General features: G+C 42.4%; 1 protein-coding gene across 3 annotated transcripts in view; it reads right to left on the bottom strand.

Moving 5' to 3' along the window:
- LOC311140790 (protein cordon-bleu-like) overlaps nt 1-25,309 on the bottom strand; it is a 70,837-nt gene extending 45,528 nt beyond the window's left edge. For 2 of the 3 annotated variants that reach the window (XM_084176013.1, XM_084176015.1), the window contains exons 1-3: nt 25,210-25,309; nt 24,652-24,812; nt 789-1,004 (exon numbers count right to left, since the gene is read on the bottom strand). In XM_084176013.1, coding sequence (XP_084032139.1) covers nt 789-1,004; nt 24,652-24,704 — 269 coding nt within the window. In that variant the 5' untranslated portion in view covers nt 24,705-24,812; nt 25,210-25,309. Of the gene's footprint in view, nt 1-788; nt 1,005-2,107; nt 2,237-24,651; nt 24,813-25,209 lie in introns of all 3 variants that reach the window. The other variant, XM_084176014.1, reaches the window with a different exon arrangement.
- Between the last annotated feature and the right edge of the window lie 1,414 nt (nt 25,310-26,723).

Genomic DNA, 26,723 nt, shown 5'->3' with positions numbered 1-26,723 from the left:
TTTGCCACACCTGTCAGGTGGATGGATTATCTTGGCAAAGGAGAAATGCTCACTAACAGGGATGTAAACAAATTTGTGTACCAAATTTGACAGAAATACACTTTATTTTCGTATTAAAAATGTCTCTGATCTTTTATTTCAGCTCATGAAACCAACACTTTACATTTTTATATTTTTGTTTAGTATAGCTAGTTAGTTGAAATGTTACTGATAGTCTAAAGATGGACTATCCAAATGAAGTGTTACCCAAATTACTTGGCAAAGAGCATCACTCAAGTGAGAGAGATGACGACCACTGTCCGAGCCTGATCCCAAATCTGTCCCAGATCTGTTTTTGCTGTCCAGAGCAGTTGGCAAGACTTCACAGACAGATCTGGGACCACTGTCCTATATTGGTTCACTAAAAATACTGTTAGAAGCTCTCCACCGTGAGAGACGCGTTGTCTTCACATGCCACTCATTAACAGTATTAACAGAGGCCCTTGTCTTGTTTTCTGCATGAGGGGTTGGAGTCCTGGATGGCCTGGTCTGATTCACTCACTGCTCCAGCAGAAAGAGAGAGAGACACTCATTAAGGCCAGAGAGGTGCTGGCAGGTCAGCTTCTCACAACAAGTGGACACACGCACACACAAATTCACAGACGCACTGACGCACCGACGCGCACACACACACACACACACACACACACACACACACACATAACAGTCTGTGAATTGAGGGTCGAAAGGGGTCATGTGTACGTGTGCATATGCATATGTGACGTGTGTGTGCGTGTGTTGCCTCTCACCTGCCGTCCACTGTGCTGCTGGTCTGATAGCCTTGAGGCAGAGTGATGTGGAGGTCTACGCTGGTCCTCATCATGTTCTCCTTGGTGTCCATCACCATGCTGCCCATACTGCCCTGAGCTGAGCCTCCCCCGTCTGGCACGGCGTTACGGAAGATTCTCCTGGGGGCGGGCTCGGGGGCCGGGGGCGGAGGGGGGGCTCGGGACTTCATCCTCTTCCTGAGGGACAGACAGAGGTTAGGGATAGGCATAAGGTTAGGGGTATGGCTAAGTTTTGGCTTGATAGTGGCAACCTAGAGAAATTAATTATGTTGTTTTGTTTCCGCCCAGAAAAGGCAGTCAGGTCGTCATCGTGATTCAAAGAGGGGGGGAATAGAATAGACAAGATTTTGCACTACTTTGCTGTTTTGCGCTGTGATTTCTGGCTGGGATAGGTGACAACAAACATAACAGAGGCAACTTGAATGGCAATGACTTTCTGTCTTTCAGAGAGATTAAATAAGCGAGTCTGTCTCCAGATAGGCAAAGGTTGTTTATTGGTTGTCAGGGTCACAGTGGTTCGTGTTGATGTGATGTTCCATTCAAATCTGACACCAAGGACTTTCCTTATCATGATTTGTTCATTATTATAAAAACTTAATGTGGTTGGTTATCTTGTTTTATAAATATTTTTAAAAGGGGAGGTGCCTTACAAGCCTCTCTGGGATTTTTACCCCCCCTGTACATGCTCTTTTCATTTGCCATTTAAACTTTCATCATATTGTTTTGTATTTTCTTGTGTGCAAATATTTTTTTCAAAATTAAAAATCTAAATCTTTATACATATTCTTTATACAGAATAGAGATGATGTAACCATCTAAACACACAAGGATAAAGATAACCAGCATGCATTGCAATTCATCCAAACTCATGTCTGTCGCATTACAATGTTTTTCTATTGTCTGTCATTATGTAATTCTTCATGCTTCAATATATGAATGAATAAATAGGCATAAAATAACTTTTCAACTCTCTTTTTTGAACGCAGACGGAAGCTCTACACTGCACCGAAATACATGGCGCTAACTGCACTGATGGCAGGACTTTGAGAGAAGATTATGTAAATCATTAGTGGTCCTAACTTTCACTACACCTGACTCTGTATGTATTTGACACGTGTCAGAGGAACAAATTGTAGCTTTGTCTCAGCATACACCATTATCTTGACTATAATATACAGTTTACAATGATTAATGCCTTTTCCCTTCTAGGTATGTTCAATAGCTACACACTTTCTCCCCACTGAACAAACAACAGTATGAGATAAATCTGCGCCACTCACGTCAAGTTGGTCCTTGGGTTTTTGATGAAGCGTTCTGTATATTAATCCGTGTTAATGTTTATAAATCCTTCCCAAGGACTGGGGCTACAGGGAAAAGGTATCTTCTAGGAGCCTTGAAGACACCTTGTTCTGTGAAGGTGGGAGTAGGCATGCACGTGAACATTCAACATACCAAAGTGCTTGGACTCTAACCTCACCTAAGTTAATTATTGATAACTAAGTCCGGCATCCATCCACCACCACAGAGCAATTGAACCATTGAACCACAATTGTTCAAAACAAAACACTACAGAGAGGGCGATTAAATGAAAATAACTTCATGATCAAAACCAGTGTACTGTAGTATACCACTATGAATGGGTCAGAGAGACACTGCACTGTAGCTGTAGCTACAGTAGCTGTGTGTTTGATATTGGGACAACAGATCGTACACCTCCGCTAGAGACTGAGATCTTAGTGTGCCCTTGTCTCCAGCACAGGACCCATTGAGTCAGCCAGTACACACATACACACACACACACACACACACACACACACACACACACAAAGAGCCTTTTGGGGCAGAGAGAGAGTCTCCCAAAGAGAGAAGGAAACTCCATTACTGAGCTGGGCAGTAAGTGCAGCTTCCACAGTGACTGGGTTACAAATGAACCACTCAGTCTGCTATCTCTACTTCATTGGCCAGTTGTGAACGGAATCAACCGAAGATATTCTTTTTTAATTGAACACACAATCCAATGGAAACACATACAAGATTTTGTTGAACGACTGTGAGAAGGTCACTTCTGGTGACTTTTTTTTAAAGGACATTCTATTCCAAAATGCATGAAAATGTCATTATGTTCTCCTCCTTTGAAAGTAATCTGTAAATCGAGGACAGTTTCATTTTATCTCGAGCTCAGTGACATCACCAGCCAATTCTATATTAACCCCCCAAATAATTTAGCTAGCGTAACGTTACTGTATTTTAGCTAACAATTATAATAGGGTTGGCTACACTTCCAGGATTACAAGCTAGCTAGCTAGTTACCTTGGAGGTTTCTTGGGCGATATGATGAGAATCTGAGGAAGATTTAGAACTTGTTCTAACTTCCCACTGGGCACAGACGTCAATTCAGCGTCTATTCCACGATGGTTCAACGTCATTTTATTTAAATGATGTGGAAACAACGTTGATTCAACCAGTGTGTGCCCAGTGGGTTGTCACTCTGATCTTAAAAGCGCGTCTCGGCAAAATAAAACAAATACTAATAATAATCAAATAAAGGTAAAAAATGTTTTTGGGGGCCTCCCGAGTGGCGCAGCGGTCTAAGGCACTGCATCGCAGTGCTAGAGTCATTACTACAGACCTGGGTTCATCCCAGGCTGTGCCACAACCAGCCGTGGCCGGGAGTCCCATAGGACGGCGCACAATTGGCCCAGCGTCGTCCGGGTTAGGGGAGGGTTTGGCCGGGGGGGCTTTACTTGGCTCATCGCGCCCTAGCGACTCCTTGTGGCGGGCCGGGTGCCTGCATGCTGACCCCGGTCGCCAGTTGAATGGTGTTTCCTCCGACACATTGGTGCGGCTGGCTGGCGGTTTAGATTTTTAAAAATTAAATTCAGTCTGGTATGAGAACAGTAGCAAAAGTAGGGTGTCTGCGGAAAGCTGAGTATCTTGGCTATTGATCGGTGCCTTCAAATCTTCGGTGTGACTTACTACCATATAAGGCATATGTATTTATTAAGGCAGGCCGAGCCGATGACCTCATTTCAAGATGGCTGCTACCAACATTCCGATTAGCATTGTGAAGCATAAACTAAATAAACACGGAATTCGTTGATACACACCGAAAGCCAGGACTCCACAAATCATGAGGATATCTTATTTGTCTGCATGTGACCTACCGTTATTGATCACCAGCACCGAGAGTCAAAATGTTTATTTTAGACAATGTTTTCACCATACAGCAAACATCTTACAAGGTAAGCTCAATTTGGTCTGTGTTTGAGCTATACAGTGCTTTGCAAAAGTATTCATCCCCGTTGGCCTTTTTCCTATTTTGTTGCATTACAACCTGTAATTTAAATGGATTTTTATTTGGATTTCATGTAATGGACATACACAAAATAGTCCAAATTGGTGAAGTGAAACGAAAATAATTACTTGTTTCAAAAAATTCTAAAAAAAAATTACGGAAAAGTGGTGGTTGCATATGTATTCACCCTCTTTGCTATGAAGCCCCTAAATAAGATCTGGTGCAACCAATTACCTTCAGAAGTCACATAATTAGTTCAATAAAGTCCACCTATGGCACCGCAACAAACCTGCCAAGAGAGGGCTGCCCACCGAAACTCACGGACCAGAGAGGAAACAAAGAGACCAAAGATAACCCTGAAGGAGCTGCAAAGCTCCACAGCAGCGATTGGAGTATCTGTCCATAGGTCCACTTTAAGCCATACACTCCACAGAGCTGGGCTTTACGGAAGAGTGGCCATTGCAAACACGTTTGGTGTTCGCCAAAAGCCATGTGGGAGACTCCCCAAACATATGGAAGAAGGTACTCTGGTCAGATGAAACTAAAATTGAGCTTTTATGGCCATCAAGGAAAACGCTATGTCTGGCGCAAACCCAACACCTCTCATCACCCCGAGTACACCATCCCCACAGGGAAGCATGGTGGTGGCAGCATCATGCTGTGGGGATGTTTTTCATCGGCAGGGACTGGGAAACTGGTCAGAATTGAAGGAATGATGGATGGCGCTAAATACAGGGAAATTCTTGAGGGAAATCTGTTTCAGTCTTCCAGAGATTTGAGACTGGGACGGAGGTTCACCTTCCAGCAGGACAATGACCCTAAGCATACTGCTAAAGCAACACTTGAGTGGTTTAAGGGGAAACATTTAAATGTCTTGGAATGGCCTAGTCAAAGCCCAGACCTCAATCCAATTGAGAATCTGTGGTATGACTTACAGATTGCTGTACACCAGCGGAACCCATCCAACTTGAAGGAGCTGGAGCAGTTTTGCCTTGAAGAATGGGCAAAAATCCCAGTGGCTAGATGTGCCAAGCTTATAGAGACATACCCCAAGAGACTTGCAGCTGTAATTGCTGCAAAAGGTGGCTCTACAAAGTATTGACTTTGGGGGGGGGGGTGAATAGTTATGCACACTCAAGTTTTCAGTTTTTTTAGTCTTATTTCTTGTTTGTTTCACAATAAAAAATATTTTGCATCTTCAAAGTGGTAGGCTTGTTGTGTAAATCAAATGATACAAACCCCCAAAAAATATATTTTAATTCCAGGTTGTAAGGCTACAAAATAGGAAAAATGCCAAGGGGGTGAATACTTTCGCAAGCCACTGTAGCTACATAGGAGGTATCAAATGAATCCTTAGGTTGGTAGGAACAAATCTAGCATATTGCCAATGTTATCTGATGATGTATGACTTAATGGCAACATCGAATGTCCGCCGAGTGACTACGTTGAAAAAACACTTGGATATCCCCTGTATGTACCCCGACACCACCACAATGTTTGAGAGAGGTTGGTGTTATAGAAATTGTGTTTTTATAGTGAACAATAACTTTTAGGCACATCCATTGTGCAAAAACCACATTCGGACACTTTGGAGAGGTTGAAAGGACACTTGAATGTATCCTGGATACCCCATAACACCACCACAATGTTTGAGTGAGGTTGATATGGTAGAAATTGTGTTTTTATACTGAACAAATAGCATTTAGGGATTGCAAATATGTAATAGCACTGGAATTATCTGATTTTCAGACATATGCCACTTTGGAGAGGTTTAGGGACACTTGGAAATGTCCCATGACCACGTCTGACACCACTTACTAAAACATCTGCCCATTTCTAGTTGTTAGGTCTATCAATCCCTTTTTTTCTGATATTGTTCATATGTTGTGGAAGCCATCTGATGTGTTTCAAGCTCTAGTCATCAATAATTAACTTATAGCTAGTCAATGAAAGATGACTTTCAAAATAAAGAAACTGTTATTTTGTGTGTGCTTGATTTTGTGTATTCTGAACTATGTAACTCCTATCTATCTTCTGATCATTTCCCCATAATCTCCCAGATGTCTTCTTTCCAAATATACCATGTTTTTGCATGTCAGAATCATGTAATTACACACGAAGAGAGTTACTTTTGGGTATGTCTATTTAGGCGGAAATCTACATTTTGCCATTAAATTTAAGAGGTTTTAAGGAGCGCGGTTAGGCGGGTCATGTTTCAGAAGACGCATGACTCCGCCTTCGCCTCTCCCGAGCCCGTTGGGGAGTTGCAGCGGTGAGACAAGATCGAAATTGGGGAGAAAATACAAAATACAAATTATATATATATATATATATATATATGTGTGTGTGTTTTTGGAGTAGTGGCAACGATTTAGTAAATACAGTGCCTTCAGAAAGTATTCACACCCCTTTAGTTTTTCCACATTTTGTTGTGTTATAGCCCGGATTTTAAATTGATTAAATTGAGATCTTGTGTCTACACACAATACCCCATAAATGTCAAAGTGGAAGTTTGTTTGTAGAACAATTAATAAAAAAATGTACAGCTGAAATGTCTTGAGTCAATAAGTATTCAACCCCTTTGTTATGGCATGCCTAAATAAGTTCAGGAGTAAAAATGTGCTTAACAAATCGCATTATAAATGTTGCATGGACTCATTCCGTGTTCAATAATAGTGGTTCACATTATTTTTTAATGACTACCCAATCTCTGTACCCCACACATACAATTATCTGTAAGGTCCCTCAATCGAGTAGTGAATTTAAAGCACAGATTCAACCACAAAGACCCGGGAGGTTTTTCAATGCCTAGCAAAGAAGGGCACTGATTGGTAGAGGTGTAAAAAAGTTTAATATCAGTCACAACAAAGACACAGGCGTCTTTCCTAACTCAGTTGCCGGAGAGGAAGGAAACTTCTCAGGGATTTAACCATGAGGCCAGTGGTGATTTTAAATTAGTTAGAGTTTAATGGTTGTGATGTGAGAAAACTGAGGATGGATCAACTACATTGTAGTTACTCCACAATACTAACCTAAATGATAGAGTGAAAAGAAGGATGCCTGTAAAGAATAAAAAATGTAGCTCAATTGGTAGAGCATGGCGCTTGTAACACCAGGGTAGTGGGTTCGATCCCCGGGACCACCCATACGTAAAAATGTATGCACACATGACTGTAAGTCGCTTTGGATAAAAGCATCTGCTAAATGGCATATTATATTATTATATTATAAACATACATCTGGTTTGCAACAAGGCACTTAAGTATTGCTGCAAGAAGTGTGGCAAAGAAATTAACTTTTTGTCCTGAATACAAAGCCTAATGTTTGGTGCAAATCCAACACATCACTCTTCATATTTTCAAGCACGGTGGTGGCTGCATCATGTTATGGGTTTGTCATCGGCAAGGAGTAGCCCAAATCTACACTGGAGTTGCATACCACGAAGACATTATAATGTTCCTGAGTGATCCCGGTTACAGTTTTGACTTAAATCAGCTTGGAAATCTATAGAAAGACTTGAAAATGGCTGTTTAGCAATGATCAACAATCAATTTGAATACTTTTTTAAAGAATAAAAGGCAAATATTGTACAGTCCATGTGTGCAAAGCTCTTAAAGACTTACCCAAAAAGACTCACAGCTGTAATCATTGCAGGATTACATTGCAGTAGGGCTCGTCAGAGATAGTTACACTATGGTTACACTATGATATGGTCAACAACATCACCCCACAGTACAGGACAGGGGACTACAGTAAGGAGTAGCCAGTGACTAACTAACCAGCTAGGTGTTGAGAGGAGTGGCCTATTACTGCTATAAACCTAACCTAGCTGTTTAGGCCCAGTGGGGGGGTGTAAGCGTAACACAAGCCCCACAGCACAGGAACCGCAGTAGCAGTAGGGTTTCTATCTAACCAGTGAATAGGTACTACTTTTATAACCTGACCTAGCAGTTTGTTACCCTGGTGTTGTGTTAGACTGATTACGAGATTAGTCTCTGTGTGCATGGGGCTGTTCATATTCCATGGCCCAAATAAGATTCTGCTCCCCTATAGGCAACTATCCAGTTAGAAAAAGTCAACCCCTCTGTGCTCTTTCTGCCACAAGGCTCAAGTTCATATCAATAATGCTCTCTGTTGTAGTGGAGGAAACCCAAGAGGATTGGACAACAATAAAGGAAGCAGTGAGTCAGTGAGTGATACAACTCAAAAGCTAACAGAGAGAGAGAAGAACTGGCTAACTCTGCAAGGAAAGACTAATGAGCGATTGTACTGTATGAGGTTAATCAGTTATCCTGCCAAAATAGTTATGGAAATATAAATATTCCTTCCTTCCCTGGGTCTTATTAAAATAGTGGAATATGTTAGTAGAGTTTGGGACTGTAGTGTAGTATATTAGAAGCAGGGAAGCAGGAGCCAGTTTAGACCTGATGAAGAGAGACGTGCACAATGACGACCTGTCATTTTAGAAGTTGAAGGTAGGGGAAACACTAGCTCCATCCCAAATGGCACCCTAATCTTTATATGGTGCATCACTTTTGAGCAGAGCCCTATGGGCCCTGGTCAATCTAAAGTAGTGCACTATAAAGTGAATAGAGTGCATTTGGGACACAGACACTTTGGTGAGAGACACCTGTCATGGCCCGTTCTACGCAACACAATGGGATTAGACCCAAACAATGGGAGCACTATCCTTTAAAAGTAGGCACTGTGCATTTAGGCATACTAAGGAGCAATAAATAAAAAACTGTGACCTACTTCACTCCAACAGACATTTATTTTACTGACCCCAATTAGCATATGGAATACCTGCATATTATTAGTAACTACATACTATACTACATAGGAACTAGGATCCTATTGGAACATGAATAAACAAGTAAATATCAGGAAATAAAATACTTATTTGAATAATTATATAGTCCACCCATTGTGCCTATTTTCTGCTAAAGCAGCTTGATCTGGTTTTAGAAATCTTTGGCCATCTCATGTGGGATCTTTTAATACCACAACAGACTAGCTATTGATTAAGGACTGCGGAAGGAAAAATAATCTGCCTTAATTTGGAGGGTGTCCAAGTGCTGAGAGAGAGAGAGACTGTCAGCACACATCAAAGAGAGACTGTGGATTGCTACTAGTGTTCCCATAGACTTCACTTCTAGTAATTGAGCCAACGACTATCTACATGTATTTAAAAGTGCATCTTGGCAGAAATATATATTTACAAAAATACAATTGTCACTTGAGTTTCCCCCCTATTGAGCAGAGGACAGACCATGAATGCCCTCACCCTCAGCCACTCCACAGAGCAACAATGGTAGAATGATCTCTGGGAGCCATGGTGTTCTCATAGCAACCTATATTTACACCACAAGGAGAGAGAGACTTGCTCTCTATTTGGTCGCAGCTGTGTATTTACGACAGATAGATAGAAGTACGCTGCAAAAAGTGAAGGACCCACATGCATCTAGGGGACATTTGAGCTCCACAGAGGCATTGTTTGCAGTTGCTAAGAGCATTCAGCTTATTCAGCATATGCCCCCACTCTCAAATTACAAACCACTCGACGGGTAGACTAAAGCCCACCCTGTTTTATTGCTGAGATGGCAAGGTTTTCATTGGCTTTCTGATGATAACCCCCTGGCCTGTGCTCTCTGAAGTGTCCATTTAAAACTGTCTTTGGCTCTACTACAACACAGTACATAGTTCTCTGAGCACAGTAACACGGAAAACACCAACAGGTAGCCTATAGTCAAATCAGTGTAATCAAATAATGTACCAAGAAACAGATTATGAAGGTTGCGTTGGTTTTTAAATGAAAACATCATATATTTGCCTTGTGGTTTTCGTTATGTTTAGGTTTTGGTTTGTGGTGTCTCTGAAGTTTATTTGGGTGTATTATTTTTGTTCGTATAGATTTAAAATGTTTACCCTTTTAGATAATGATAGCGGGAAAGTCAAAATGGAGTGTAACAGGGTTTATTCCGTTCCAGTCCAGAGTACTCCAACATCAGACACTCCTCGCCCCGCCCCCCCCATGGCCTCTTCCCAAATGCCACGCTCTAGCATTACACACCCACACATGCCACACCATGCTCAGAATACTCCAACTCTGCTAGCCTCGGACCATTCCAAAGCTGCTGGTTCTGGGAGGGACAGGACTGTACTGACTGTAACCACATCTCTGGGGGAACAAGTGAACACAGCTCCTCTGGCTCGAACATAGGTGCCTTCTGGGATCAATTACTCATTAGCAGCAAGAGAGAGATAAATGAATAAGAGAAGAGCATCTCTGGGCTGGCCTTCTCTCTGACACCCACCTAAGAGTATGCAGAGGCACCACTTGTCTTACTGTAACAAACTAGACACCACCCACCTTCCCTTCACAGTATTCAGAGACATACATGTAAGCTAGGTACCTAGGCCTGGTCATCTGCTCCTGGCTGGTTGGTGACTCAGGGCTGCCATGTCTAAGTTTGACTGGTGGTGAGACATCGCATAAGTAATTACAGCCACAGGAAAAAACAGCCAACATATTCATTTCAATTACACACTCTTAGAAAACAGGGTTCCAAAAGGATTCTTCGGCTGTCCCCATAGGAGAACCCTTTTTGGTTCCAGGTAGAACCCTCTGTGGATTGGGTTTTACGTGGACCCAAAAGGGTTCTACCTGGAACCAAAAAGGGTTCTTCAAAGGGTAATCCTATGGGGACAGCCAAAGAGCCCTTTTAGGTTCTAGATAGCACAGTTTTTTCTAAGAGTGTATGCATGCCGCCTACCTAGCAAACCAATAATGACAAAGCATCCTCACTTCAAAGTACCTCAGGAATGTCTTAATACAACAATTAAATAGAGCAAACACCACAGAGTTCTGAAGTCATTTCAGAAGTAGGCTATTTACACAACAAATACAGTTTACATTTTAGTCATTTAGCAAACGATCTTATCCAGAGCAACTTACAGTAGTGAGTTCATACATTTTCATACTGGGCCCCCATGGGAATCGAACCCACAACCCTGCCGTTGCAAGCGCCATGCTCTACCAACTGAGCCACACTTATTAGACACATGGGTGACTGGACCCAAACAAAGCCTCTGAAGCCAGATGGTGCAGTGCTGAGTTAATAGGGTAATTCCTTTAGCATCCCATATTACTGCAGATATGTCTATGTCCCAAATGGCACCAAAGGCTTTGGTCAAAATTAGTGAACTTTATAGGGAATAGGGTGCCATTTGGGTAGCAGACGTATCTGAAGTAATATGGGATAAGTAATAAGTCTCTGCTCTGATCCACTGACTGCTTCAGACCACGGTCTTACACCAACAACTCTCACTTAGCCATGAGCCATGTCATGATAAGACCTGTCCCCTTTAATAGAGACAGTGTTCCAAGTGTGTCTGGACAGAACCTAAATCTTCAAGGAATGCACATGCCAGTGTAAACAAGAGAAGCCTATACTCTATGTCCTGCCCTATACACCAGGTCTACACTACCAGTCAAAAGTTTTAGAACACCTTGTCACGCCCTGACTCTGGGGACTCTTATTTGTTGAGTCAGGGTGTGTATTTTCTTTGTGGTATTTTTCTATGTTGTATTTTCTATGTTTAGATCTAGGATGTCTAGATCTATGTTGGCCGGTGTGGTTCCCAATCAGAGGCAGCTGTCGCTCATTGTCTCTGATTGGGGACCATACTTAGGTAGCCTATTGGCACTAGTGGGTTGTGGGATCTTGTTCCGTGTGAGGTATGTTGTTTGTCTACCTTGGACTTCACGTTTCGTTTCATTTGTTGTTTTATCGTGGTGTTTATTCAATATACATAAACATGTATGCATATCACGCTGCGCCTTGGTCCGTCCCGTCTATAAACTATCGTGACACACCTACCCATTCAAGGGTTTTTCTTTATTTTTACTATTTTCTACATTGTAGAATAATAGTGAAGACAACGAAAATATGAAATAACACATATGAAGTAACCAAAGAAGTGTTAAACAAATCAAAATATATTTTATATTTGAGATTCTTCAAATAGCCACCCTTTGCCTTGATGACTGCTTTGCACACTCTTGGTATTCTCTCAACCAGCTTCACCTGGAATGCTTTTCCAACCGTCTTGAGGGAGTTCCCACATATACTGAGCACTTGTTGACTGATTTTCCTTCACTCTGCGGTCCGACTCCTCCCAAACCATCTCAATTTGGTTGAGGTCGGGGGATTGTGGAGGCCAGGTCAGCACTCCATCACTCTCCTTCTTGGTCAAATAGCCCTTACACAGCCTGGAGGTGTGTCGGGTCATTGTCCTGTTGAAAAACAAATGATAATCCTACTAAGCCCAAACCAGATGGGATGGAGTATCGCTGCAGAATGCTGTGGTATCCATGCTGGTTAAGTGTGCCTTGAATTCTAAATAAATCACAGACCGTGTCAACAGCAAAGCACCCTCACACCATAACACCTCCTCCTCAATGCTTTACGGTGGGAACTACACATGCAGAGATCATCCGTTCATCCACACCGCGTCTCAGAAAGACACGGTGGTTGGAACCAAAAATCTCAAATTTGGACTCCAGACCAAAGGACAAATTTCCACCGGTCTAATGTCCATTGCTCGTGTTTCTTGGCCCAAGCAGGTCTCTTCTTATTATTTAGTAGTGGTTTCTTTGCAGCAATTCGACCATGAAGGCCTGATTCACACAGTCTCCTCTGAACAGTTGATGTTGAGATGTGTCTGTTACTTGAACTCTATGAAGCATTTATTTGGGCTGCAACTCTAATGAACTTATCCTCTGCAGCAGAGGTAACTCTGGGTCTTCCATTCCTGTGGCGGTCCTCATGAGAGCCAGTTTCATCGTAGCGCTTGATGGTTTTTGCGACTGCACTTGAAGAAACTTTCAAAGTTCTTGAAATTGTCCATATTGACTGACCTTCATGTCTTAAAGTAATGATGGACTGTCGTTTCTCTTTGCTTATTTGAGCTGTTTTTGCCATAATATGGACTTGGTCTTTTCCCAAATAGGGCTATCTTTTGTATATCCCCCCTACCTTGTCACAACACAACTGATTGGCTCAAACGCATTAACAAGAAAAGACATTCCACAAATTAACATTTAAGAAGGCACACCTGTTAATTGAAATGCATTCCAGGTGACTATCTCATGAAACTGGTTGAGAGAATGCCAAGAGCGTGCAAAGCTGTCATCAAGGCAAAGGGTGGCTATTTGAAGAATCTCAAATATAAAATATATATTGATTTGTTTAACACGTCTTTGGTTACTACATGATTCCATATGTGTTATTTTATAGTTTTGATGTCTTCACTATTATTCTACAATGTAGAAAATAGTAAAAATAAAGAAAAACACATGAATGAGTAAGTGTTCTAAAACTTTTGACCGGTAGTGTACGTCCCTATATAGTGCACTACCTTTGACCAGAGCCCTATGGGCCATGGTCAAAAGTAGTGCAATATATAGGGAGTAGTGTGCCATTTGAGATGCAGATCAGGACTATGCTGTATAACCTGGCCCTCTAGACCAGCTGCTCTGTATGTGAAACCATCCCTGGTGGAGGGTAATATCCCACAGGACATGGAGTAGAGCACTGAGCAGTGGAGACTGGGGAGGGAGGGAACAGAACAGCAGGAAATAACAATTAGCTTGTTATATACTCCCTAAGCAGCTCCCTCAATTAACAAAGCTCTGCTGTAGGGAAGGACTCAGAGAAACACGTACTATACCAGTCCTCTTTTAGCCATACAGACTTCCAGTCACAGAATGAGACTAAAAGATGATTATGCAATTTGTTAATTAAGGGGAGGCTACTGCAGTAAAGGTGTGAAAAAAGAAATAGCTGTAAACGGTGGTAAACTAGTGTCTGTACTAGCATCACTGTATGGTAACCTAAAGCATCACTAGAATCAACAGCTGCTCTTCCTCTTACTCAGAGTCTGCCATCCACAGTGTGACGGTGCAGGTGAAATAACTATCACAACCATCCAAACCAACCAATGTAAGAACATGGCCATTAATGAACTCAAAATTACTACCACAACTAGCCTAATATTTGGGGCTCGTCTCAACTGTACTGTACACAGATCTGTCTTCACCACAAACCCACCTTCCACACAATCCTCAGACTACACAGTCTGACAGTGGCCCAAAATAAGTCCTGTAGCTTAGCAATGTTTTCAAACAGCCCCTCATATCCACCATGCAGGAGAGGACACTGAAACAAGTCAACAGATTGCTGTAGAGTAATGACTCACTTAAAACGTGATCATGTTGCCCTCTTGACTACAATAAATTACACAACATTTAAAAGCAATCAATTCCCTGAAATGGTATGCATGTGTGTGTACATGATTATGATGTAACCTACCAATAAGTTGAAATGTATTCTCTTCAAAACTATTCTTACTTGAGTTGTTACTGTGTAAACAATAGTAAAACTAGATAGGCCAGGTCCCAACACATGTAGAGCATTTACACTGAAGAGTCCATGGAAGTAATTCATCTGCTGCATGTGGTGGCAGTCAGATAACTATTTATAAAGACTAGTGCCAGGCAGTCAGGTCATTTTAAACCCGATGGCCAGTACAACAGGAGTAGTTATTTCCAACCATATACCACCGCCAACAATACATCACTTGTCTCTCATCTTGCAAAAGGCTTAAAATGATATTCTCTTGAAAAACAAATAGAAATGCCTGCTCTCAATCCATCTCAATAGAAACTTCAAGGTTATAGTTTTAGGGCTAAACCTATTAATGTAGGCTCTTAATTTGAGCCAGTTTGCTACAGCAGCAAAATAATCCTGCAGCAACAGGAAATGTGAGTCATTATGTGGATTATAATTCATGGACATTTTTGTAGGGGTTGATACACTTTTCGTGAGGGAAAATCAAGTCTGAAATTTCAAAGTGAAAATTACAAACTTCAGAAGCCTTTTTAAACCTCAAATACACTACAATGTTTAAATGTTTTCTGCTTAGTGAGAAAAATGTTCACGGACAACAAGCATTTAGACTTGAACCTGACCAAAAATACAACACACTGCTAGGGTGTGTCTCTGAAGCTGGCCTGAGGCCCGTCTGGTCTGGGGAGACAAGCAGGAGTGGAGCTGGTGCTTAGGGATAATACTATCTACTGCTAATGGGAAGTGTATTTTAGGTAACATTACCAGGGAACAGACACAGAGAAGCATGGACAACATAATGATAAGACAATAAATGGTTGACAGTCGAAGTGTGAAATCAAAGTGAAGATGCATAGTGGCTCATTATTGCAGATGATCATTGGTCCATTTAATTGACTGTAAACTCAAAACACAAGGCACTGCGAGTAGTCACTCTGCCACAACAAAAAGCCACTAAAGCGTTTGAGCAAAAGGACATGTTAAAATACAGACTGTAATATACTTCATACAGTAAAATATGAACATCCAGTTAAAAATCAAATGTAAAATGTTTACAAGTAATAATAGATAGTTAATTGGGTAATACAGATGCACGCAACTGAGGAATTCTGCATTTACATTTTACATTTTAGTCATTTAGCAGACGCTCTTATCCAGAGCGACTTACAGGAGCAATTAGGGTTACCTCCTGCTGACATGTTGTCGGGAGAGGTCGTGTTTTTCTCTAGCTGGAGGTAAGCAGGAGGTAAGCTTCTCATATGGTGTTGAGTAAAGCTTAACCATGTATTAGATCGTAGGTAGGTAGTTAGCCGTAGTTAGGTATTGTATTTATTATAGGTTAGTATTGTTGTTTTTGTAGGTTTCCGTAGGTAATTGTAGGTTAGTATCGAAGCACGAGGCTAGCTAGCTAGCGGGTAGCTACTGGTAACGATTAGCAACGCTGGAGAGCTGGTTCCAATGTTAATGTAGTGCTAGCCAACGTTTAATTTTTTGCTTAACCATGTATTAGATCGTAGGTAGGTAGTTAGCCGTAGTTAGGTATTGTATTTATTATAGGTTAGTATTGTTGTTATTGTAGGTTTCCGTAGGTAATTGTAGGTTAGTATCGAAGCACGAGGCTAGCTAGCTAGCGGGTAGCTACTGGTAACGACTAGCAACGCTAGAGAGCTGGTCCCAATGTTAATGTAGTGCTAGCCAACGTTTGATTTTTGCTTAACCATGTATTAGATCGTAGGTAGGTAGTTAGCCGTAGTTAGGTATTGTATTTATTATAGGTTAGTATTGTTGTTATTGTAGGTTTCCGTAGGTAATTGTAGGTTAGTATCGAAGCACGAGGCTAGCTAGCTAGCGGGTAGCTACTGGTAACGATTAGCAACGCTGGAGAGCTGGTTCCAATGTTAATGTAGTGCTAGCCAACGTTTAATCTTTTTGCTGCGTTATGCGTTATGAAAGGAACTAGACACGGACTTGAATTATCTGTTTAGTGTGCTAACACACTCTTGGCAGTTTGTTGTAACCAAGTATTGATGCTAAATTGTGTGTTAATGGATGCTAGCTTGCAAGTTAGCTACGGCGTCATAGCTAGGCATCGTGGGTTGTTGTGTGTAGTTACTGTGTCTTGGCAGTGCCGGCTGTAGCACGAAGCGGGCTACCTAGCCGTTTTTTCGAACAGAGTCAGAGTCAACACAATAGCCATTGTGTGCCGGGTGTAGCACGAAGCTAGCTAGCTAGCCGTTCTTCAAACAAAGTCAACACAGTGGCCATTGCTAGCTACCCAACACGACCAGCTAACTGTACGGTAGTAGCTAAATACAATATACTTGTCCTAGCTAGCCAATGTCTAATCATTGCTGCGTCATGAAAGGAACTTGACACAGACACGAATGATCTGTTTAGTGTGTTATCACACTATTGGTGGTTTGTTGTGACCAAGTGTTGGTGCTAAACGGTGTGTTATTGTTATTGGATGCTAGCTTGCTAGTTAGCTATGGTGTCATAGTTGGCTAGCTGAATAAAGTGGGTTGAGTCTATTCCTTTAAACATTGAACCGCTGTGGTTCACAACAATTCTGATTTCTAAAGGCGGAAGTTGGGAGAGTTTTTGTTCGGGTGGTTCAGTGAAACAATTTTAGTTTCTGAGGTAGACGTTTTTGGTGAGGGAGGCCCTGCTCTCTCCGCTCCCAGATGCTTAGCTCATTTCATTCCGATCTCCTCTGCATTTTTGTAGCCATTTGCTACAGCCTGTCAACTATGTCTCTGCCTATCCCTGTTCTCTCCTCTCTGCACAGGCTACACAAACGCACCACACCGCGTGGCTGCTGCCTCTCTAACCTGGTGGTCCCTGCACGCACCACCCACGTGGAGTTCCAGGTCGCAGGCAGCCTCTGGAACTGCCGTTCTGCTGCCAACAAAGCTGACTTCATCCCAGCCTATGCCAACCTCCAGTCCCTCGACTTCCTGGCGCTGACGGAAACATGGATCACCACTGAAAACACTGCTACTCCTACTGCTCTCTCCTCGTCTGACCATGTGTTCTCGCATACCCCGAGAGCATCTGGTCAGAGGGGTGGTGGTACAGGAATCCTCATCTCTCCCAAGTGGACATTCTCAATTTTTCCCCTAACCCATCTGTCTATCTCCTCATTTGAATTCCATGCTGTCACAGTCACTAGCCCATTTAAGCTTAATATCCTTGTCATCTATCGCCCTCCAGGTTCCCTTGGAGAGTTCATCAATGAGCTTGACGCCTTGATAAGTTCCTTCCCTGAGGATGGCTCACCCCTCACAGTTTTGGGGGATTTCAACCTCCCTATGTCCACATTTGACTCATTTCTCTCTGCCTCCTTCTTTCCACTCCTCTCCTCTTTTGACCTCACCCTCTCACCGTCCCCCCCTACTCACAAGGCAGGCAATACGCTTGACCTCATCTTCACTAGATACTGCTCCTCTACTAATCTCACTGCAACTCCCCTCCATGTCTCCGACCACTACTTTGTTTCCTTTTCTCTCTCGCTCTCCTCCCACACTACTCACTCTGCCCCTACACAGATGGTAATGCACCGCCGCAACCTTCGCTCTCTCTCTCCCACTACTCTCTCCTCTTCCATCCTATCATCTCTTCCCTCTGCTCAATCCTTCTCCCTCCAATCTCCTGATTCTGCCTCCTCAACCCTCCTCTCCTCCCTTTCTGCATCCTTTGACTCTCTGTGTCCCCTATCCTCCCGGCCGGCTCGGTCCTCCCCTCCAGCTCCGTGGCTTGATGACTCATTGCGAGCTCACAGAACAGAGCTCCGGGCAGCGGAGCGGAAATGGAAGAAAACTAAACTCCCTGCCGACCTGGCATCTTTTCACTCCCTCCTCTCTACATTTTCTTCATCTGTTTCTGCTGCTAAGGCCACCTTCTACCACTCTAAATTCCAAGCATCTGCCTCTAACCCTAGGAAGCTCTTTGCCACATTTTCCTCCCTCCTGAATCCCCCCCCCTCCTCTCTCTCTGTAGATGACTTCGTCAACCACTTTGAAAAGAAGGTTGACGACATCCGATCCTCGTTTGTTAAGTCTAATGACACTGCTGGTCCTGCTCACACTGCCCTACCCTATGCTTTGACTTCTTTCTCCCCTCTCTCTCCAGATAAAATCCTGCGACTTGTGACTGCAGGCCGCCCAACAACCTGCCCGCTTGACCCCATCCCCTCCTCCCTTCTCCAGACCATCTCCGGTGACCTTCTCCCCTACCTCACCTCGCTGATCAACTCATCCTTGACCGCTGGCCATGTCCCTTCCGTCTTCAAGAGAGCGAGAGTTGCTCCCCTTCTCAAAAAACCAACACTCGACCCCACTGATGTCAACAACTACAGACCAGTATCCCTTCTTTCTTTTCTTTCCAAAACTATTGAGCGTGCCGTCTTTAGCCAACTCTCTTGCTATCTCTCTCAGAATGACCTTCTTGATCCAAACCAATCAGGTTTCAGGACTGGTCATTCAACTGAGACTGCTCTTCTCTGTGTCACGGAGACTCTCCGCACTGCTAAAGCTAACTCTCTCTCCTCTGCTCTTGTCCTTCTAGACCTGTCTGCTGCCTTTGATACTGTGAACCATCAGATCCTCCTCTCCACCCTCTCCGAGCTGGGCATCTCCGGCGCGGCTCACTCCTGGATTGCGTCCTACCTGACCGGTCGCTCCTACCAAGTGGCGTGGCGAGAAGCTGTCTCCGCACCACGTGCTCTCACCACTGGTGTCCCCCAGGGCTCAGTTCTAGGCCCTCTCCTTTTCTCCCTATACACCAAGTCACTTGGCTCTGTCATATCCTCACATGGCCTTTCCTATCATTGCTACGCTGACGATACACAACTAATCTTCTCCTTTCCCCCTTCTGATAACCAGGTGGCGAATCGCATCTCTGCATGTCTGGCAGACATATCAGTATGGATGACGGATCACCACCTCAAGCTGAACCCTGGCAAGACGGAGCTGCTCTTCCTCCCGGGGAAGGACTGCCCGTTCCATGATCTCGCCATCACGGTTGACAACTCCGCTGTGTCCTCCTCCCAGAGTGCGAAGAGCCTAGGCGTGACCCTGGACAACACCCTGTCGTTCTCCGCCAACATCAAGGCGGTGACCCGCTCCTGCAGGTTCATGCTCTACAACATTCGGAGAGTACGACCCTGCCTTACACAGGAAGCGGCACAGGTCCTAATCCAGGCACTTGTCATCTCCCGTCTGGACTACTGCAACTCGCTGTTGGCTGGCCTCCCTGCCTGTGCCATTAAACCCCTACAACTCATCCAGAATGCCGCAGCCCGTCTGGTGTTCGACCTTCCCAAGTTCTCTCACGTCACCCCCCTCCTCCGCACACTCCACTGGCTTCCAGTTGAAGCTCGCATCCGCTACAAGACCATGGTGCTTGCCTATGGAGCAGTGAGGGGAACGGCACCTCTGTACCTTCAGGCTCTGATCAGTCCCTACACCCAAACGAGGGCATTGCGTTCATCCACCTCTGGCCTGCTGGCTCCCCTTCCTCTGCGGAAGTACAGTTCCCGCTCAGCCCAGTCAAAACTGTTCGCTGCTCTGGCACCCCAATGGTGGAACAAGCTCCCTCACGACGCCAGGACAGCGGAGTCACTCACCACCTTCCGGAGACATTTGAAACCCCACCTCTTTAAGGAATACCTGGGATAGGATAAAGTGTTCCTTCTAACCCCCCCCCCCCCCCCCCCCCCCCACAAATTGTAAAGTGGTTATCCCACTGGCTATAGGGTGAACGCACCAATTTGAGAGTCGCTCTGGCTAAGAGCGTCTGCTAAATGACGTTAATGTGCCCTTGAGCAAGGCACTTAACCCTAATTGCTCCTGTAAGTCGCTCTGGATAAGAGCGTCTGCTAAATGACTAAAATGTAATGTAAATGTAAGTGTCTTGCTCAAAGCTAGGCTATATTGCACCAAACTCTTTTGTGAGGCAGGTAAATGAAACTGAAAGCCCTAAACTAAACCCCACATCAATCAGGAGACAATTTGGGCTGAGATCCATTACTACACCCTTATAGATGGTCCTTTAGCTCAGACACAACAACAACACCAGGCCCAGGCATTTACAGTAATAAACACACACACACACACACGCTGCTAATTAAGACTGTTAGGATTAGGTCTATACACTTTAGGCTTTTAGACCTGGGACTGGAACTGCTCATAGCACCTAAAACACACACAATGCTCCAATTCACACAAAAGAGCACAAACAGATAGACTCAAGCCAACTCCAGAGCAGTTATACTGTAACTGTATGTCACAATATACAGTGAGTATCCACATGGTCAGTATGAGAACAGTTGAAAGGCACCGAAATAGTAAGCGGGACTATTTTGCAATTGTGTCATCTTCTATATGACAATGTGCAAAATAACATACAAATAAAATTAAACACATACTGTTGTGATCAGGATTGGACTCCCTATAACTTCCTATAGCACAGTAAGGCAGAGCAGGGTTAGGAGGAGCAGGGCTCTCTGGGCTAGCTAAGCAAAAAAGGCTGGCTGGTGTCTCAGGATGTCTGAAATCTTTGTCCCAAATGGCACCCTAATCCCTATGTAGTGCACTACTTTTGACCAGGGTCCATACACAGCTTCAGACATTAATTATAGACTGCCAGTTATCCGCCTGTCTGGCCTTTACAGGGCTTCATTTGTATGAAAATGTATGCACTCACTAACTGTAAGTCGCTCTGGATAAGAGCGTCTGCTAAATGACTAAAATGTAAATGTAAAATGTAGTCCTTTATCACTTTGAAACCACATACTGCTTTAGTAGCCTCCACTGAAATTGCCTGCTCAGATTTCAAAAGCTAGTCACCCAGGTACCAAACGTGAGCATTTTATCTCCTCAGAAGTGGACCGTGTCCCAAATAGATCCCTAATCCCTTGACAGGGACCATAGAACTCTGGTCAAAAGTAGTGCACTATACTATATAGGGAATAGGGTGCCATTTGGGACACAGACCATCTCCTCAGAAGTGGACATTCTTCCCTCCTTGTGAGTGTTTTACGGGCTCCGTTTCACTTTAAACCTCCCTTCTTGTTCTTGCCATGTCAAATAAAGCTGCTAACGTTAGCTGACTTACTGACAAAAGGAGAACACCCTAACAAATGGCAGTTGTCATAGTAATCTAAAGAGAACCATTTTACCAACTGGTAAAGGTGCTACCTATGACATGTTCCGTTGGGAAACAAATATTATTATCAATCTAATAACTGAGTCGTTCCACGAAATGAGTGCCTTTTGGGTCCCTTTGATATTTTAAGAAGAAATTGTGCACAAATATTGAATTTAAAAAGCCTGTTATATTTAAATGAAGTGCCCTTTAATATAGACCTCATGGAAATTCAATAAATCAGATTTTTTATATGACTAAAAACTTACTAAAGCATAAAAATTCTGCATTTTGACATGTCCCTCTGTGCATCCTCTGTGACTTCCAGGAAGATTTTAACCCACTTAACCCCAACATTTCTCCAAGTTTTCACCATCACTGTTAAGCCCTAGTTTGGTTGTTTTGACAAAGTCATTTCTGAAGACTATTATTTATTTCATGTGATTAGTGATTCATTTTTTTGGGGGGGGGGGGGGGGGTCAACCCTGTTATGTAAACTGAACTATTTTTATCTTAAAAAACATTGATCATCTAATAGTCAAATTATAGTCTAAAAGCAGGTGAGCTGGTTCTACCCTTTTTGACCATTTTCTGGTGTTTTGTGGTGGAAAACTGAGCGGATCGAGCATAACACATCAACCCTGTTACCCAAACTAGAAATATTTTAACAATTGTGTTTTTTTTGGGAAGCTTGAATTCAATTGTCCCTCCCTGTTGCACACACCAAGCTTCCATTCCCCCGCTCACAGTGGGATTTATGGCTGAATTAATATAAAGTCCTCAACCCTGTTACAGTCAACCCTGTTAATAGGCACTTACTATAGTATTTCTTGAGATGGGAAACATGTTTTTTATTAAGTTGAACAAGTGCTCTTAATGACAGAAAATACATTTTGTGAAATAACAAATAAATAAAAATCACCAAGTTACACTACTCTAAAGGCACCTAATCGATGGAACGACCCAACTACTGCTTTTCTTGGCCAGGGCTCACTTGAAAAATAAATTTGAAAAATGTTCAGTCAATGGGAACAACCAAGGAAATGACACCTAAATGGCACCACTGGTCTCCAGAGGGACAGGCAGAGCAGATGGGCATGTTCAGCAACTGCTGTCTTTAAATAACCACTATTCGTCATGTGCTTTCTGCAGCATGTCATAGGAGGTGATTATATAAAAGCCTTCAGCAGGGAGGAGGAGATGCAGGGCCATGGGTGCAAAATACAAAGGATCTTGTTTACTTTCAGGTAATAAGGGTTGTGGACTTCAGCCTCCCACAACAACACCAGTAAATAGATGATACCACATTATGACACCTGAAGGATAGGACGTGTTTCTGCACAAAAAGATACAGAATAATAACTATAAAACCATCCCATACAATACTGAACTGTCCAATTTACATCTGTAAGAAGATTTGCATTACACTGTATGATGTCATTGTTTAGATTAGAATAGATTTAAAGTGCCTAAACAGTGTAACCCAGCAGTTTTAGAGCTGATGTTTTGTGTTGCTATTGCCAATGGGAAGGAGCAGCAGCATATTGAGTCAACAACAACAGCGGTGACAAAAGAACTACAGAGACAGTACAAATTCAGTAACTGCCACTGCACAAAAGCTTCTGTTGTGGGCTGGCCAACAGTAGTTTTCCAATCAGCGGTCATGCATGTATTTTCCATAGAATTAAACTACACTGGAATTCTCTGCCTGTCAATACATACATTACTGTATGTTATGGCTTTTGAAGTGTCTGCTGACAACTACATCAACTACAGAGAGCGAAAGACTGTTTTTGATGCTTACAACAATTCATGAAGTGATCTTTTTTTTAAAAGAATATAGCCTCATATATATATATAAATATATTATATATATATATATATATATATATATATATATATATATATATATATATACACACACTGAACCAAAACATAAACGCAACATGCAAATTGTTGAAATAAAATAAAAGATCCCAGAAATGTTCCATACACACAAGCAGCTTATTTCTCTAAAATGTTGCGCACAAATTTGTTTACAACCCTGTTAGTGAGCATTTCCCCTTTACCAAGATAATCCATCCACCTGACAGGTGTGGCATATCAAGAATCTGATTAAATAGCATGATCATTACACAGGTGCACCTTGTGTTGGGGACAATAAAAGGCCCCAGCACAAGCTTTTTTTTGTCACACAACACAATGCCACATATGTCTCAAGTTTTAAGGGAGCGTGCAATTGGCCAGAGAACTGTTGCCAGATAATTTAATGTTAATTTCTCTACCATAAGCCGCCTCCAACGTCATTTTAGAGAATTTGGCAGTACATCCAAACAGCCTCACAATCGCAGACCACGTTTAACCATGTCAGCGCAGGACCTCCACATCTGGCTTCTTCACCTGCGGGATCGTCTGAGACCAGCCACCTGGACAGCTGATGAAACTGAGGAGTATTTCTGTCTGTAATAAAGCCCTTTTGTGGGGAAAGACTCATTCTGATTGGCTGGACCTTGCTCCCCAGTAGCTGGGCCAGTCTCCCATGTGGGTGGGCCTATCCCCTCCCAGGCCCCCCCCATGGCTGCGCCCCTGCCCAGTCACATGTGAAATCCATAGATTAGGGCCTAATGAATTTATTTAAATTGAGTGATTTCCTTATAAGAACTGTAACTCAGTAAAATCGTTGAAATATTTTTGTTCAGTATATATTTGACAGAGCTACAGTAAGACTGACTGTCCAATCATGAATGAGCTTCATGCAATGCAAAGGCCTGCCAGGTGGCAAATAGGCACTCTCCATGTTTCTCTTGTATCAAGTCACCTTATGACCAAGTCTGTCTCCATCCCCATTCCTCAATATTATGATAATTGGATTGTTTGAACAGTTATTACAACATAATACTTATGCATATACACATTTGGAGTGGGAAAGACAAACAACAGTTATTAGAGACCTCAAATTCCCCACACTTACCCTATTGGAGGTTTTGTGGCTGTGTTGACTTCTCCAAAGTCCATCTTCTGCATGTGGCACTGACTGTTTTTGCTAATATCCAACTTCAATGGTAAATGTTCGGCTATCCTCAATATTTTCCTTTTGTCCTGTCATCAAGGACACCAAAGCTCTATAGATATCTAAACCCATTGATATCCAAATAACCGATAGAAGGACAAAAAAATAGAAAAAAAAGTGTTATTGTATCATATGTTTGATCATTTATAATTCTTAAACAAAATATGGGTGCTATTCTTCTAATGAAACAATAGTTGAGAATTTTGTTTGGTTTTGCAGTCAACAAAATGTCAGTAGGCTAGGTTATTTTAAAATGTTGTTTTACACATTGGTTTCACATGAATTGCAAAATAGGATTTACAGGTCCATACAAAAGTGACTGCTCAAATTTGACAGTCATTTGCAAACTAAAGTCCTGCAACATAGTAACAGTTGGCTACACAACAAAAAATCGCAGCGCAGAAATACAAAGTAACCGCATAAACATTCACGGTGTGATAGGTAGAATAGTGTACTTACGTCGACTCAAACATTGTTTCAATTCATTTTCATATTCTCATAGCAGGTAATTGCAAAGCGATTTCGGAATAATCCGTGTATATGCCTGTTGTTCCTGTTGAAGTCCGAGCCCGCCTTCGTCAGCACTTTAATGTCAATCATGCTCATTGGGAATTCACTGTCACTTGTTGCCAGCTCCAGAAGGCGAGCGAGCGGTAGGATTGGGACCCACACAAGGCGACAGTTTTCATACCAGGCTAAAAAAATGTTTTACTGAGACCCACATTTAACTTAAAACACACTCACGTTTTGATAGCTGTTTATAAATTAATTTGATAAAACTATGCAATTAAAAACGTGTAATATGGGAATAGTTTAATGTAGCCCTGTGTATAGAAAGAGCCAATTTCATAGGCAGGCTGTAAAAAGATACTATCTGGGAATGATGAGCATATTAATTAAAACGTTATATGTATTGAGTTAAACGAACCCATCGATCATGAAGAACTCTCAGCTGCCAATTCCATAAATCATTGCTTCATCCTACTGAAAATCCTACTATTTGAATTTAAACCCTGGATCCTAGCATCCCTTGCTATAATTTATTCACTTAAACCCCGCCCCTTTCTTTGCACGCAACAACAGCCATTGCTGATCGTCCAAGAATATCTTGAGAACGTTGATATTTCACTGTTCAAATAAAAAACTGAAATGAACAGAAACTCAACAATTATTTCTAACTTTATAATAATGTAATTCTAGTGTTATATACTTATCATTGCACAAAGGTCATACAGGACTTACTGCAAAGATGATGGAATGATTTTAGTCTTCAGATCAGATATGGATCGATCTGTTTGAGGATTGCAGGAAGTCACGTTCAATTTTAACAATATGTAGGGTGTAATTATCATACTGTTATTAATGAATAGTGATGAAGTTACATCTTTGTCACATAAACTCTGCCCACAGGAGGTCACTGTGTGACTTCAAATCACAAATGCTGTAGCCTACCCCCTTTCCACTGGGATAATACTGTAGTAAAGAGGAGAGAAACAAAATGTGTGTGTAAAATACTTGATTTACATGAATTCCTGTAGTGGGCTAAATCAGGGTCACACCGAGTGTTTATTGGTAGTCTTAAACAAATCTACTTTGAAACAAAAGCATATACCTCACACACATGGTTATGGGCTTAAAAAAAAAGAAGAAACCTGTACCATGTCAGATAAAGAGTTGAAACGTCTTTAATTTTGAGTTTGCATGGAAACCAAAAAGGTTCTACCTGGAACCAAAAGGGTTCTACCTGGAATCAAAAAGGGTTCTTCAAAGGGTTCTCCTATGGGGACAGCCGAATAACCGTTTTAGGTTCTAGATAGCACCTTTTTGTTCTAAGAGTGTACAACCAAATGTCAGAGTCTAAAAATACCAGTGTGAAACAAACCAAACTTCATTATAATAAGTTCACAGTACCTCCTTCTAAGGGAGGTGGAGGAAACTGCAGCAGCAGTCCTATAGGCTACTGTACAACAGGA

The sequence above is a fragment of the Coregonus lavaretus genome (genome assembly GCF_964263955.1).
Source record: "Coregonus lavaretus genome assembly, chromosome: 13".
NCBI classification, from domain to species: Eukaryota; Metazoa; Chordata; class Actinopteri; order Salmoniformes; family Salmonidae; genus Coregonus; species Coregonus lavaretus.
This window is presented reverse-complemented; position numbering and strand designations above follow the sequence as displayed.